Source organism: Miscanthus floridulus, chromosome 2, assembly GCF_019320115.1.
Source record: "Miscanthus floridulus cultivar M001 chromosome 2, ASM1932011v1, whole genome shotgun sequence".
NCBI lineage: Eukaryota > Viridiplantae > Streptophyta > Magnoliopsida > Poales > Poaceae > Miscanthus > Miscanthus floridulus.
In genome coordinates this window covers 149,218,407-149,232,208 of record NC_089581.1, presented here as the reverse complement: position 1 = coordinate 149,232,208, position 13,802 = coordinate 149,218,407, and the positions used below count along the sequence as shown (strand labels likewise).

The 13,802-nt window shown below is 48.3% G+C and overlaps 2 protein-coding genes across 3 annotated transcripts; one reads left to right on the top strand and one right to left on the bottom strand.

Moving 5' to 3' along the window:
• The first annotated feature begins 1,956 nt into the window (after positions 1-1,956).
• Positions 1,957-4,507, top strand: LOC136540064 (GDSL esterase/lipase At4g16230-like). The gene is made up of 5 exons (XM_066532051.1): positions 1,957-2,224; positions 2,350-2,480; positions 3,127-3,372; positions 3,455-3,710; positions 3,791-4,507. The coding sequence occupies exons 1-5, from the start codon at positions 1,957-1,959 to the stop codon at positions 4,012-4,014; spliced, it is 1,125 nt and encodes a 374-aa protein (XP_066388148.1). The 3' UTR covers positions 4,015-4,507.
• A 176-nt stretch (positions 4,508-4,683) lies between these two features.
• On the bottom strand, positions 4,684-8,739 carry LOC136540062 (uncharacterized). 2 transcript variants are annotated; one of them, XM_066532050.1, is made up of 12 exons: positions 8,406-8,739; positions 8,053-8,325; positions 7,743-7,825; positions 7,530-7,665; positions 6,956-7,449; positions 6,810-6,857; positions 6,402-6,576; positions 6,203-6,315; positions 6,005-6,101; positions 5,630-5,849; positions 5,306-5,468; positions 4,684-5,217 (listed from the first exon to the last, which is right to left on the bottom strand). In XM_066532050.1, the coding sequence occupies exons 2-12, from the start codon at positions 8,252-8,254 to the stop codon at positions 4,804-4,806; spliced, it is 2,145 nt and encodes a 714-aa protein (XP_066388147.1). In that variant the 5' UTR covers positions 8,255-8,325; positions 8,406-8,739; the 3' UTR covers positions 4,684-4,803. The 2 variants fall into 2 exon arrangements, with proteins under 2 accessions (XP_066388147.1, XP_066388146.1); XM_066532049.1 differs by having other exon boundaries at positions 8,053-8,739.
• Positions 8,740-13,802: the final 5,063 nt, after the last annotated feature.

The following is a 13,802-nucleotide window of genomic DNA, read 5'->3' as shown; positions in this document are numbered from 1 at the left end:
CAATAAAACAACATGAGTCGACTTATCAGCCGCAAAAACCATGAGCCGAACAGCGTAAGATCACACTCTTCCCATTACACTGCTATTTGATTCCATTTACGTTATCACTAACTGAACCAAACAGTTCGAGAGTTCTTTTACGGTACACTACATGATACCGGTCGAGCCACTGGTATGGGCGTACCGCGGTCCGCGTATTGCTCTGGATCCGCGTGCTTTGCTGCTCTATTTCGAGAACAGGGGTCAGGGATTCCATTTTCTTTGATTCGACTTCAAGTAAAGACGCTAGTAGTACGAATTTTTACCGTGGACCATGGTGCAAGCGCAACAACTTGCATCGAGCATCATGCCGCGAGGCAGTAAATAGCAGAGTAAATGGCGTCCCTGCAAGATTGAAACCTCCGTTTGATTTCCAAGACAAGAAGTAGATCTGCTATTTACTTATCGGGACCTGTAGTAGATCTGTGCAGGCAGTGACATAAACAGCAGCCCGGGAATCTGCTGCTTCGGATCATGTCCAATCCAGGGCCTCCAGTGCTCGAGACCTGCCGCTGGCAGCGCTGCCCCGCTTCACGCTCCAGAAATGGGAAAATGGAATGAATGCTCGTCAGGCCAAGGCCATGCACAGACGCTCCTAAATGCAGTCACTATAATGCGATGCGCCAAATGCGGAAGCCAGAGGCACGGACTGCAGGGCGGGAGAAGCCGAATTCTGTCACCGTCCGTCCCGGTGCCGAGAGCGTTCACGGGCCGCGCTGATGAAGGCTTGAGAGATCAGCAACAGGCAACCACTCAAATATTCAATGCCGGACGGTCGGATTTAGACGTGTACCGTGTACGTGTATAATACTTACCCGTCATGCGAAAACAATGCCATGTGTGGTTTTCATATAATGCTGCTCGCAACGACCTTCGCAGGTCACGCAGTCTTTCCTCCCCGTCAGTCTCGGTTTCTTGGTGGCTTTCTTTGCGTACATTTGTTCTCGGTTTAAACCTCTCTCTGCCATCTGTGGTATATTTGGAGAGCAATCGGTACTACCCTAGGGGGTGTTTAGTTCCCTAAAATTCCAGAATTTGGCACTATGCAAAAAGAAGATTCCCCGTCACATCAAATTTACGGTACATGTATGGAGTATTAAATGTTGACGAAATCAAAAACTAATTACACAGTTTGGTTGTACTTTACGAGACGAACGTTTTGAGCCTAATTAGTCAACGACTGAACAATTATTACCAAATAAAAACAAAATGACACTGTAGCTACAGTGTCGTCAGAATGATTCAGGCGGCGCTGATTCCACCGAACTAAACGTGGCCCTACTTGCAAGCATCAAAACCTATTTCTGTTAGTTTTTTTTTTCTATCTATCGTCTCAGTGACTCAGCTGTCTGCATTATTTTTTCTGCGGCCACTTAGAGCTCGTCCTGTTTGTTTGAGCTTGTTTGGCTAATAAGTCATTGTTGAAAGTACTGTTGATTGATTTGTCGTGAGAGAAAAATACTATTTATTGACTGAAAAAGTATAGCTTATAAGACAAACAAACGCAAACCAACTAGGCTTAGATTCTGTTTCTCGTGCTATATAAGCAGGCAAAGCTTTTCTTCCCTCGCCATCAACCTTCTCCTCCACCGCAACCAACTTCCAGCCTTCTATCATTTCCTCCCCGCTGCGAAACACTCAAACGGCAGCTTATTCTGTTTCTCGTGCTATATAAGCAGGCAAAGCTTTTCTTCCCTCGCCATCAACCTTCTCCTCCACCGCAACCAACTTCCAGGCTTCTATCATTTCCTCCCCGCTGCGAAACACTCAAACGGCAGCTTTCTACTAGGGGAAGGCAGCAGCCTCTCCCCCCCCCCCCCCCCCCCCCCCCCCCCCCCCACCCCCCCCAACACACACACCTCACGCTTGATGTCTCCCACTCCCAGAGCATACGTGACACACTTGACTCATCGATCGATGCGTCGGCCGCACGAGCATCGGCCTAGACTGGCGTCTCGTCTCGCTCTACTACTGGCCTGCCTCGCCGTGCTCGCTCGTACCCGCGTTGCCGGCGGAGCCGGCATGCCGCCGAACTTCATCTTCGGCGACTCGCTCGTCGACGCCGGCAACAACAACTACATCGTGTCCCTATCCAAGGCCAACTACCCACCGAACGGCATCGACTTCTTCGGCCACCAGCCCACCGGCCGGTACACGAACGGCCGGACCATCATCGACATCCTAGGTGACATGCGCACTCAGTCTCTTTGCCTGATCTTTCATGTTATGTTACTCGTACACTGCATTGCATCGCCTGCCAGTTGATTGCCTCCTGAATTTCTCCACCTTTTCCTTTGGATGATGTTTCAGGGCAAGAGATGGGACTGGGAGGGTTCGTGCCGCCGTACATGGCCCCGGAGACCACGGGGGATGCCGTGATGAGAGGCGTCAACTACGCGTCCGGTGGCGGAGGCATCCTCAACCAAACCGGCAGTATCTTCGTCAGTACATGGCCTCCACCAAATCTGTTGTGTGAAAGCTTATGTTCTACCCCAATGCTTAGCTTGTTCTCACGTAACTTGATCATCGCATCTGCATGAGTTAGTTCCCAAAAACTTCTCTATAGCGTGAAATACAGAGCTACTCTCTCCATTCCAAATTACAGGCTACGTTCGGCTTACTCCATATTCGGCTTGTTCGACTTCTTTTTTCAGCCGGAACAGTGTTTTTCTCTAACAACAAATTCAGCCAGAACAGTGTTTTCTAGCCAGTTTCAGCCAAAATTCTGTCAGCCGAACAGGGCCTATAAGTCGCTTTGACTTATTTGGTTCATCTATTTTGTTATGTATCTAAACATATGCATAGTAAAATATATGTACCAAAAAAGTCAAAGCACCTTATAATTTGAAACGGAGGAAATAACGAATAACGAATTGCTAGCTGCATGCTTGCATTACCGTACAAAAATGCTGTCATTTTACTGTTTCACTGTTCCCTACGATAACTTGTCATCAGTGATAAGCTTTTACTCCTAGTACGTACAAAAATAAATCATTTTGAATGGGAGATAGACACAGATAATGTGGTTGCCTTAAGCCCTTAACGCGAGCTGTTGCTGATAGTATGTGTTTGATCTGCCTTGGACAGGGTGGGCGCCTGAACCTGGACGCCCAGATCGACAACTACGCGAACAGCCGGCACGACCTGATCGCGCGGCACGGTGAGGTGGAGGCGGTGAGCCTGCTGCGGGGCGCGCTCTTCTCGGTCACCATGGGCTCCAACGACTTCATCAACAACTACCTCACGCCCATCTTCTCCGTGCCGCAGCGCGTCACGACGCCGCCGGTCGCCTTCATCAGCGCCATGATCGCCAAGTACCGCCAGCAGCTCACCGTAAGCTTCTCTCGCTTGCAGCTGGGCAACCGCCCTCGCAATGGCAGTGCGTTGTTACCCGTGGTTTGCCGTGCGTTTGCAGAGGCTGTACCTCCTGGACGCCCGCAAGATCGTGGTGGTGAACGTGGGGCCGATCGGCTGCATCCCGTACCAGAGGGAGACGAACCCGTCGGCCGGCACGGCCTGCGCCGAGTTCCCGAACCAGCTGGCGCAGGCCTTCAACCGGCGGCTCAGGGCCCTGGTGGACGAGCTGGGCGCCACCCTCCCCGGCTCGCGCTTCGTCTACGCCGACGTCTACCACATCTTCTCCGACATCATCGCCAACTACAGATCCCACGGTACCGGGCTACTCGATCTAGTCTAAATCACAACTCATATGGGGATTCGGATTCTAATCTGCTGTGCTCGTGTCGTGCAGGGTTCGAGGTGGCGGACTCGGCGTGCTGCTACGTGGGCGGGCGGTTCGGCGGGCTGGTGCCGTGCGGGCCGACGTCGCGGTACTGCGCGGACAGGTCCAAGTACGTGTTCTGGGACCCCTACCACCCCAGCGAGGCCGCCAACGCGCTCATCGCCCGCCGGATCCTCGACGGCGGGCCCGAGGACGTCTCGCCGGTCAACGTGCGCCAGCTCATCAGCACCTGAACTCAACCGGTGGATGGATATCACCAGCCGGTGCTACGGCTACAGCCAGCTGCTTATTACGGAGTAGTTTGGATTCATTTTTTCCCTCAAAGAGATTAGTTTGCAGTGATTGGGCCTTCTTCGGTGTAACATCATTTTTCGTACTTTTACTAGCTAAGGTAGGTAGGAATGTATGTACTATGATGGTATCTCGTGCGCGCCGTTCATCTTTGTTTAGGAGAGTATTTCTGTTCGTTCTAGTTTTCCATTTCACCTCTTGCGACGTGAACTTGTGACATGTTCGGCGGTTAAACCAAAAAAAAAAAAAAGTTTCTGGATGATTGGAGGTATGAAATGCATCGGATGAGGATCAGTTTGGTACTTTGGTTCCATCGTAAAACCATAGGAAACCGCCAATTGAACAGGAGAAGAGAAGACCTGGTCTCATCTCCGAAGTCAGGTGGCGCCCAGCATTGTCATGAACTCATGATAACCTGACCTGAGCGTCCAGCTTGACCTCCGTGCAGCAAGAGACAATCTATGGGAATCACACACAAATGGTAAGCGCAGAGCAGTCATATGAAGAGGAAAAATAATGCGCCACTAAATTAAACGAGCAGCAATACTTTACATAATTTCTCTCACTGGTTCACGATTAAACTAAAAGCGCAGTCATCTGGTCTGTCAGAATTCAGTCCAAATTTGGTTTTAGCGACTAACTTGTCAAATGTCAAATATATTGATTTGCTATGCTAATTCACTGATGTTGTATGTCAACCAATCACTAAATGAAAGGCAATTTACAAATTCTTACACCTGGTGGCTATTTAGGCACAAAATATGAGAGAAGACTCTCCTAATTTCTGATTCAGCGTCCCTCACCCTGTCCGATTCTGTTCGCCATGCTATGTGCTCATCAGGCCTAACCAGAAGGACATTTTTCCTACTAATCCGACACATCTCCCACCATGAACTACCAGACACCCTAGGTACTTCCTCAACATCGATATGGTTTGTCCAGGGTGACAACTCAGATCTGCTCTCTTCCACTTCAGCATCAGTCGAACCTCTTGGCCACATTATGCATACTTTGGCTGATAGCTTAAGCTCGTCTACTACCTTGAGGGTGGCACGGGCAATCTCGTATGACTCTTTCACTGGTGCAATGATGAGAACAAACTCGAGTTTATCCCCACTCACCAGGTCCAGTGTTGAGAACACACCCTTTAAGAATCCACCACAGTCGCAATGTAAGCAGCAGTAGAAGGGATAGCTAAAACATGTGTACCAATCAGGTGTCTAAGGGACAAACCTCACTTGAAGCAGGCAGTCCTCTTAGTAGCATGTGGGGAAGCCGTGAACCAACCTTAGCAGATGGGATGTACTCCCTTGATGCCCTCTTAGAATGCTGTAGTTTTCCTCCTTCCTGAGTCTTCTCACAACTAGCTTCAGGAACAAGGGCACCTTCTTCATAGCTGAAGGCAGAAGTGAGATAGACAAAAGAAAATTTACATATTTTTCAGCATTCTGATAAGATGGCCAGATTAATGAAATCCACTCATGTCCCATCAACATAGCTGAAAGAAATAAAGAAAAGGTTGTTTTTCTAGGAACACTCGGTTGTAAAGGGTCTTACTAGAAGCCAAGATCCTCTGCAGGGAACTGCAGCTGAAGACTTTTGCCTTCATCAAGAATACTTCTCAATCTTGATAGTCTCAAGGACCCAAGGGGATTTTTCTCATTCAGGATATAGTCTGAGACTTGTGCCCGACCAAGGGAAAACAATCCTTCCAGAACTGCCTTCTGTACATTTCTCGGAATGATTGATCCGAGGCTTCTATTTATAACTTGATGCACTGAAAATGTGTGTAAACAGTATATAAACCAGAATGATGATGGGAAAATTGCAGGGTAGCTTATAGTTGCATACTTGCATCTGTTGTCAACATCTACAATGAAATTAAAAAACAACAAAATGTCTACTGCCTTCAGGAAGGAGCAGGACATTTACCTGAGTTTGCAATAGTTGGACCAAGGCCAAGGGTCGCAGGAATAGACATAGCTGCCTTGAAGTTCTCCACGCTAAGTTTTGTATTGAAAATTGCAACCTGCAATAAGCAAGCAATTGTATCACACTAAATTAATTCTATAATTTAATAGTAGAGAAATTGACATTGGATGAACAGAAAGCTTGTGAGAAGAATCTAACAGGCCGGCGCTCTGACTCATAACTTTGTAATATTGATGGTGAGGCGACACCATTCAGCAGCAAGCCCAATTTCCACGCCAAATTATGTGCATCCTGGACACCAGTGTTCATTCCTGTAAAGAAATCGGAATATGCATGTTTCTGATTTTTGGACTTCATATCCATATAGTAAGAAAAATTAACAAAGTAAATCACTAACCAAAACCACCGGCAGGAGGAAAACGGTGAGCAGCATCACCAGAAAGGATTACTCGATTGTTGCAGCAGATGTACTTCTCTGCAACTTCAGCATGCATTGCCCATGGTTTTATGTCTAAAACATGAACATCTGCTGGCTCCCATCCAACTAATTTGACAATAATTTGCTCACATACCTAGAATCATGACGAAACTTGAGATTTAAGCAGGGGTAGATGTGCATATACCCATGAAATTTACACTGTCAATTCACCCATGCATACCAGATTCAAATTTAGGAATAAATTGTTAGAAGAACAGTACAGTACAAGAATTTCATAAACAAATGCTGAAACACAGTTGGATGCAGAACATAGAATTTTAGTAGCTTATAAACTAGAAGCAAGAAAGATGTTAGAATGAGATCCACCTTAGCGCTGAAATCTTCAAACATCTGCTGAGGAGGATAAAATGGAACCTGAAAATAATAAAAGTAATATTAATACACATGAGAAATATACAATTTTCGAACATCTTAAAAGTTAAATCTATCTAACATCGTAAAGGTCGGAGTACCTGCAATACAAATTCCCCATTCTCCAGGTCATGTGCAACTAGTACACCAATTGCGCCTGGATTAAAAACGAAGAACAGCATCCCTGGCCTCTGACTGGACAAATACCTGCCTAGATCTCTGCTAAGAAAATGCACACTGACCAGTTTCTGCAAGTCCCTTTCACCTTCCATAGATATACCTGCCAATTCACGCACGGTACTTCTTGCGCCATCTGTCCCTAGAAGAAGACCACAGTGTAGCTTTCTCTCTATTATCCTCCCCACATTGTTAGCTGACACTCCAACCAGAATGCCCTCATCAGTCTGCTGAAGGGATGTGCACTCGTGTCCCATCAGTATCTTGCTTTCCAGTACCAGATCATGCATTGAGTTACCAATATCACCAGGAAAGCATGTCCGGAAACCAATTCCTTCAAGCTTCTTGAGTAGCAACTCAACTAACTTGTACTGCGAGAAATGTGCAACGGATATAGGACTAATGACCTTGTCAAAATCTGCCAAAAATACTTGTCAGAAGACATACACGGCGAGGTGCAAGACATCAAGCACTCGACATGAGAAGAACTGAACTGGCCTTCCTGTTTCATGTGATCAACCGATCCAAGGACGGAACCGGAGAGTGAAGTACAGTAGACGAACTTCCTCCACAAATCTACTGGTGGCTGGGACCTCTCAATGTCCCCGGCCAAACCATCCAACTTGCGGAAGATCTGAAAATGCCAGTCATCCGTGAAAGCACCGCCCAAACAACACAGACTAGTCAAAATGGAGAAGTTAGAGTACACACCTCCATTGTGCGGTTGTTGATGAAGTGCGCTCGTGGGTGCCTAGTAAACTCCACATTCTTCTCTATCACCGCGCATTTGATCCCTACAAGATTTGAATAAAACAACTGCATCAATGGTTGCTCGTTATTCACAAGAATTTTAGTGACTTCTACCAAAGTCGAAGCCACTGAGCTCGTCGAATCCAATTAGCACACGACACTTGAGAGGAGACTTGGTTTATCACATTTGTCCCATGAACTTTCGCTCAGCTCGCCTACATCAGAAGCGCTAATTGGGAACATCGATGAGCAAGTGGCACGAGGTTCTTACCGAATTTAGTGAGGAGGAAGGAGAGGACGAGCCCAACGGGACCAGCTCCGACGATGAGTACGGGCAGATGCGGCGCGGCGCCCCGGCCTCCGCCGCCGGCTAGTGACGAGAAGAGCGGGCTGTGGCAACGGCGGAGCCACCAGAGCGCGCCCCGGTGCACCGAGAAGAGCCCCCCGCGCCCACCTCCGGTGATCGACAGCATCGATGCGGTCGATTCGTTTGGGGGCGTACGGCCTTCGGCCGTTCGGCGTTGGTAGTGGAATAGGCTGCGGCCTGCAGAAGGGGTTCATGGGTTTAGAAGGTGGGCACGAATACACGACTGCACAGCAAGGTATTCCTGACTCCTGAGGCACCCGCAATCGCCGCTAGCTGTCCCGTCGCCCGCCCCTCTTTTGCTCGTTGCGGATGGGCTGTGATGGCAACCGCGCGTGGCCAACTCGGGGGCAGCGCGCCGGATAGGGCGGGCGCCCGACGCCGGAGCTTAGCCCAGGTGGCTAGATGCTGCGCGCGGAGGATGCCAGGGAGGGCAGCCTGAGACGGAGCGCGAGGTGAAGCACGGTATCGCCGCCGGGGACGTCGCGATAGCCGAGCGGGGCGGAGCCCGGAGGAGGCGCGGCGCGGTGCGCGTGCGCCGCCGTCGAGCGCGGCAGAGCCAGACGGAGGTGGAGAGATGGGCCGGATCTTTTTTTTTTTGGCGAATAAACTGGGCCGGATTTAGGAGGAGGAAGGAGACGGATTTGGGAGCTGCTCATTTACTGACCTGTAATTCTCATAAAAAATACTGACCTGTAGACGCTATAGAAATGTGCCACGTGTCATCCATCCGTAAGGGGTGCATTGGAGAGTGAATGGACCCAGGGTCCATACAATTTAATTCCGATATCCGAAGGAGGTTCAAGAGAGTGGCTAAGGGCGTGATTGGTAGGTCGAATCGGACCGTTTTTGTACTGTTTTGATATCTGACTTTATTCACGTGGCTTGTTTGGTTGTTCTCCTTGCACCTTTTGTGTGTATCTTTTCATTCATCTGTCCTTTTCCATACCGTACGACTTCGTCTTCTCAATTTCCACTTCCCTCTCCATATAGATGGCTTGATTCAAGCATGGCGCAGGGACCTATATGTCATACACTCAAAACTTTCATCCATGCATGCAATCAAACAAGATCTCATCTCATACTGGACCAACAACAAAGATAACCAAACACGACTGAGTGCACGGTTTGAGCATGCATCTCACCATTCTGGACCGGCTCCCCCTCACCAAAGCAACCCATCACGCCCTAACTGGCTAAGCCCGTTCAAAGCCTTTATTTATACCCCCACACAATAAACTAGCTGTTAAACACTCACAGTAGCTCTATTCAAGTGGAACTAGATAATCGTATTAGCAACATGATTTTCCGCTATTTATAGTACGACTACCTAACCTATCAACTCGGCCATTTACACTTCTTTGATCAACACATGGTTGGTGAAAGACAAAGCTCTGTATCATACCTTTTGTCTTGCACTTGTCTTTCATCTTCTCCACTTCTCGCATCCTTTGTTTCTCATCTCTCCATATTGTTGAGCCTTTGCATCACATGGTCCTCGATATCTCCACCATGGTCTTCGTGGATTAGTGCTAACCTTCAATCTCACGTCAAGTCATCAGTCAACAATTGTTATCATTAATCTTTCAGCTTGTTTGGCTATTCTGCTTTCAGCTTCTTTCAGCTTATTCTCTCTCACAGAACACTATTGAATCATCCAAAATTAGCCAAAATCATCCAAAAGTGGATCAGCCAAACAGACTATGGGGGTATGGCCTTCGGTATCCTCAAGACAAGACATGGGCCACACCATCAGAGGTGGCCCTGCCCACAAGATCAAGGCGTGCACAGCGCTGCTTGGCGTGCACCGCAAGACATTATATAATACCAAATAGGATACTTTATTTGTAACACTGTCTCTCCAGACTATATAAGGAGAGACAGGGGTCCCCTAGCGTAGAGGATCCATCACGATCCATCATCTCATTTACATACAGCAATACAATTAGACGCAGGACGTAGGTATTATGCCTTCACGACGGCTGAACCTGGATAAAACCTCGTGTCTGTCTTGCGTCACATCTCGTTCGTAGCTTGCGTACCTATTTACCGATAATCTATTACCTTGAGCATACCCCTAGGTAGACTACCGATCATATTTTATCGATAGTGGCATGCTAGGTAAGGGGTGTGCGTACTGCTCCCCAAACGAACAAGATGGTCATCATCCCTGGTTCTATGGCTACGCCGAACGGCCTCACGTTCACCATCGGCCAGATCACCTGGACCACTGGCTCCGATAACTTCATCGCCATGACCATGGAGGAGGCGCCGATCTAATCTGCGTCGACCACTGCTTCACCAGCATCAGCTACGGCTCCGACCATGTTGGATCTAGCTCCGACCATACTAGCATCGTCTTCAGCCACGCCGATAACCCGTCGTTCGCTTCCTTGCTACAAAGGGAGGCAGATTGACAACACCGACCTGCTCGACTCCATTGATCAGGTCGGCACCAAGCTTGCTGAAACCCTAGCTCTGGTAGATTCGATTCAAAATTGACCTACCGAGCAGGTAACCACTACCCACAATAGATCTACCCGACCAGCTCGGGTCAGTCGTCCTGCATGACTCGATATGGATCTCGTGGTCACATCTACTCCTGAAGGGCACTCTGTTCGTTGTCGACCAGCCCCCGTAACGGGTCTCTGGCTCTTCGAGTGCGAAGCCTTGATGGAGAATTACTAGGCTCAGCCCTACGGCCTACGAAACACTGCTTCCAACTACGCGTACAATATACAACGCTGCTCGGATCTATGTTTTATATATCGACCTCGGCCAAAGCCGAGCAACTTCATCAATGCCGACCAGATAACGCCATACGTCGCCGATCAGACGCTCCGTCTAAAGCTAAGTCATGCTTTAATACTCTTTTAAATATTCTTCGATCTTCGTATATCGTTATAATGTTTCTCCGAACTGTTTTCTCCATATTTGCTCTCCAAATGATTTTTCGAACCCTCAAACAGCCGCGTTGATGCTCGGACGCCTCTAGAGACAGTCCTGTCTCCGGCTCCTCCCTACATGTGCACGAGCATCTGCCCTCTGTGTTATGGGTGGTCGGCAGCGACTCCTTGGTCACGCCTATTCCTCCTACACGTGCACAGGCTCCGCTGAAAGGTCCTAATATGGCTAGAGGGGGGTGAATAGCCTATTTAAAAATCTATAAATCAACTAGAGCAATTTGATTAGTATAACAAATAGCGTAATGCAAACTTGCTCTAGCTCTACAAGGGTTGCAAGCCACCTATCCAACAATTCTAGTTGCAATGAATATTTAGGCACACAAACTTGCTATGTAATTACTCACTAAGAGCTCTCAACCTTGCTACTCTAAAGAGCTCAACTAGATGAAAGTAAATAATAAAGCAAGCTCTCAATTCTAATTACACTAAAGAGCTTGTATCAACTAGTTTGTAAGAATATAAATGAATGAGTAGAGTGATTATACCGACGTGTAGAGGATGAACCAATCACAAGATGAATATATAGCCAATCACTGGGAGAATGCCAAAGACAAGAGACAATCAATTTTCTCCCAAGGTTCACGTGCTTGCCAACACGCTACGTCCCCGTTGTGTCGACCAACACTTGGTAGTTCGGCGGCTAAGAGGTGTTTCACAAACCTCGTCCATACGATTGGACACCGCAAGAACCGACCCACAAGTGAGGTAACTCAATAACACGAGCAATTTACTAGAGTTACCTTTCGGTGCTCCGCTGGGGAAGGTACAACTCCCCTCACAATCACCGGAGACGGCCACGAACAATCACCAATTCGTGCCGATCCTCCACCGCTGCACCGAGCCATCTAGGTGGTGGCAACCACCAAGAGTAACAAGCAAAATCCGTAGCGCAACACGAATACCAAGTGCCTCTAGATGCAATCACTCAAGCAATGCACTTGGATTCTCTCTCAATCTCACAAAGATGATGAATCAATGATGGAGATGAGTGGAAGGACTTTGGCTAAGCTCACAAGGTTGCTATGTCAATGAAAATGTGCAAGAGAGCTCCCTTGAGTCGGCCATGGGGCTATAAATAGAGCCCACATCAAATAGAGCCGTTATACCTCTTCACTGGGCAAAACGCGCTCTGACCGGACGCTTCGGTCATACTGACGGGACGCTGAAGCCCCAGCGTCCGGTCGTTTCCAGTAAGCTCCCCGAGGCATATTTTTTCGACCGGACGCATCCGGTCCACCTTGACTGAACACAGATCAGCGTACGGTGCAATACCCTCGGTACTGTGCAGACCCGTCAGTTTGACCGGACACAGAAACCAGCATCCGGTGCTTTTAGACCCAGCGTCCGGTCAGTTGACCGACGCTAGCTTCTTCGCGATCAACTCGTTTTCACTTCTAACTTCTTCACCCTTGATCCAATGTGCCAACCACAAGAATTTGCATCCGGCGTAATAGAAAATAGGCATTTCATTTTCCCAAAAGCGTCAAATCCCAAACCCATCTCAACCCTACAAACACCACCTCCTTTGTAGATGTGCCAACACCACCAAGTGTATCGCCTTGTGCACAAGTGTTAGTATATTTTCACAAACATTTTTAAGGGTGTTAGCACTCCACTAGATCCTAAATGCATATGCAATGAGTTAGAGCATCTAGTGGCACTTTGATAACCGCATTCCGATACGAGTTTCACTCCTCTTAATAGTACGGCTATCTATCCTAAATGTGATCACACTCACTAAGTGTCTTGATCACTAAAACAAAATGGCTCCTACATTTTATACCTTTGCCTTGAGCCTTTTGTTTTTCTCTTTCTTCTTTTCTAAGTTTAAGCATTTTACCATCACCATGCCATCACCATTGTCATGATCTTTGCCATTGCTTCATCACTTGGAGTAGTGCTACCTATCTCATAATCATCTTGATACACTAGGTTAGCACTTAGGGTTTCATCAATTAACCAAAACCAAACTAGAGCTTTCATCCGCGCTCGGCGTTATGGACTATGGGCTAGCTAGGGCTGGAGATTCAGCTACATACTAACTGTTCGGGCGGTTTATATTAAACATTAATATATTTTCACGCCAACTTATCGCCGACATGCATACATCGTTTCATCACTATTGCTGATTTTTCTCCAAAGTTCATTTATTTTTACATCATGTACTACCCGTTCTACATGTTTGTATTGCAGGATCATCGTCCATCTGGTGCTCGGACTTCTCCATCGATCAACTGGTCGGACTGCTTGGTTCATGGACTCCGCCGCCGACCAGTTGATCGAACTGATCGCCAACTACGCCGATTACTCCTCGGCGCACGGATACTTCGTGCTCGATGACTAAGTGGGCACACTTCACCGCACGGACATCGTCAGCTACGTCGGTGCTCGGACCTCGCTGCCTACGTCAGGGACTCCTCGGTGCTCGGACCTCGTTGCCTACCCCGAGGACTCCTTGGTGCTCGGACATCGCCACCTATGTCGGGGACTCCTAGCTCCTCGGTGTTCGGTCATCGCCAGCGACGCCGAGAACTCCTCACTCCTTGGTGCTCGAATGTCACCAGCGACGCCGAGGACTCCTCGCTCCTCGGTGCTCGATCATCGCCAGCGACGCCGGGGACTCCTCGCTCCTCGGTGCTCGGTCATCGCGAGCAACGCCGGGGACTCCTCGCTCCTCCGTGCTCGGACATC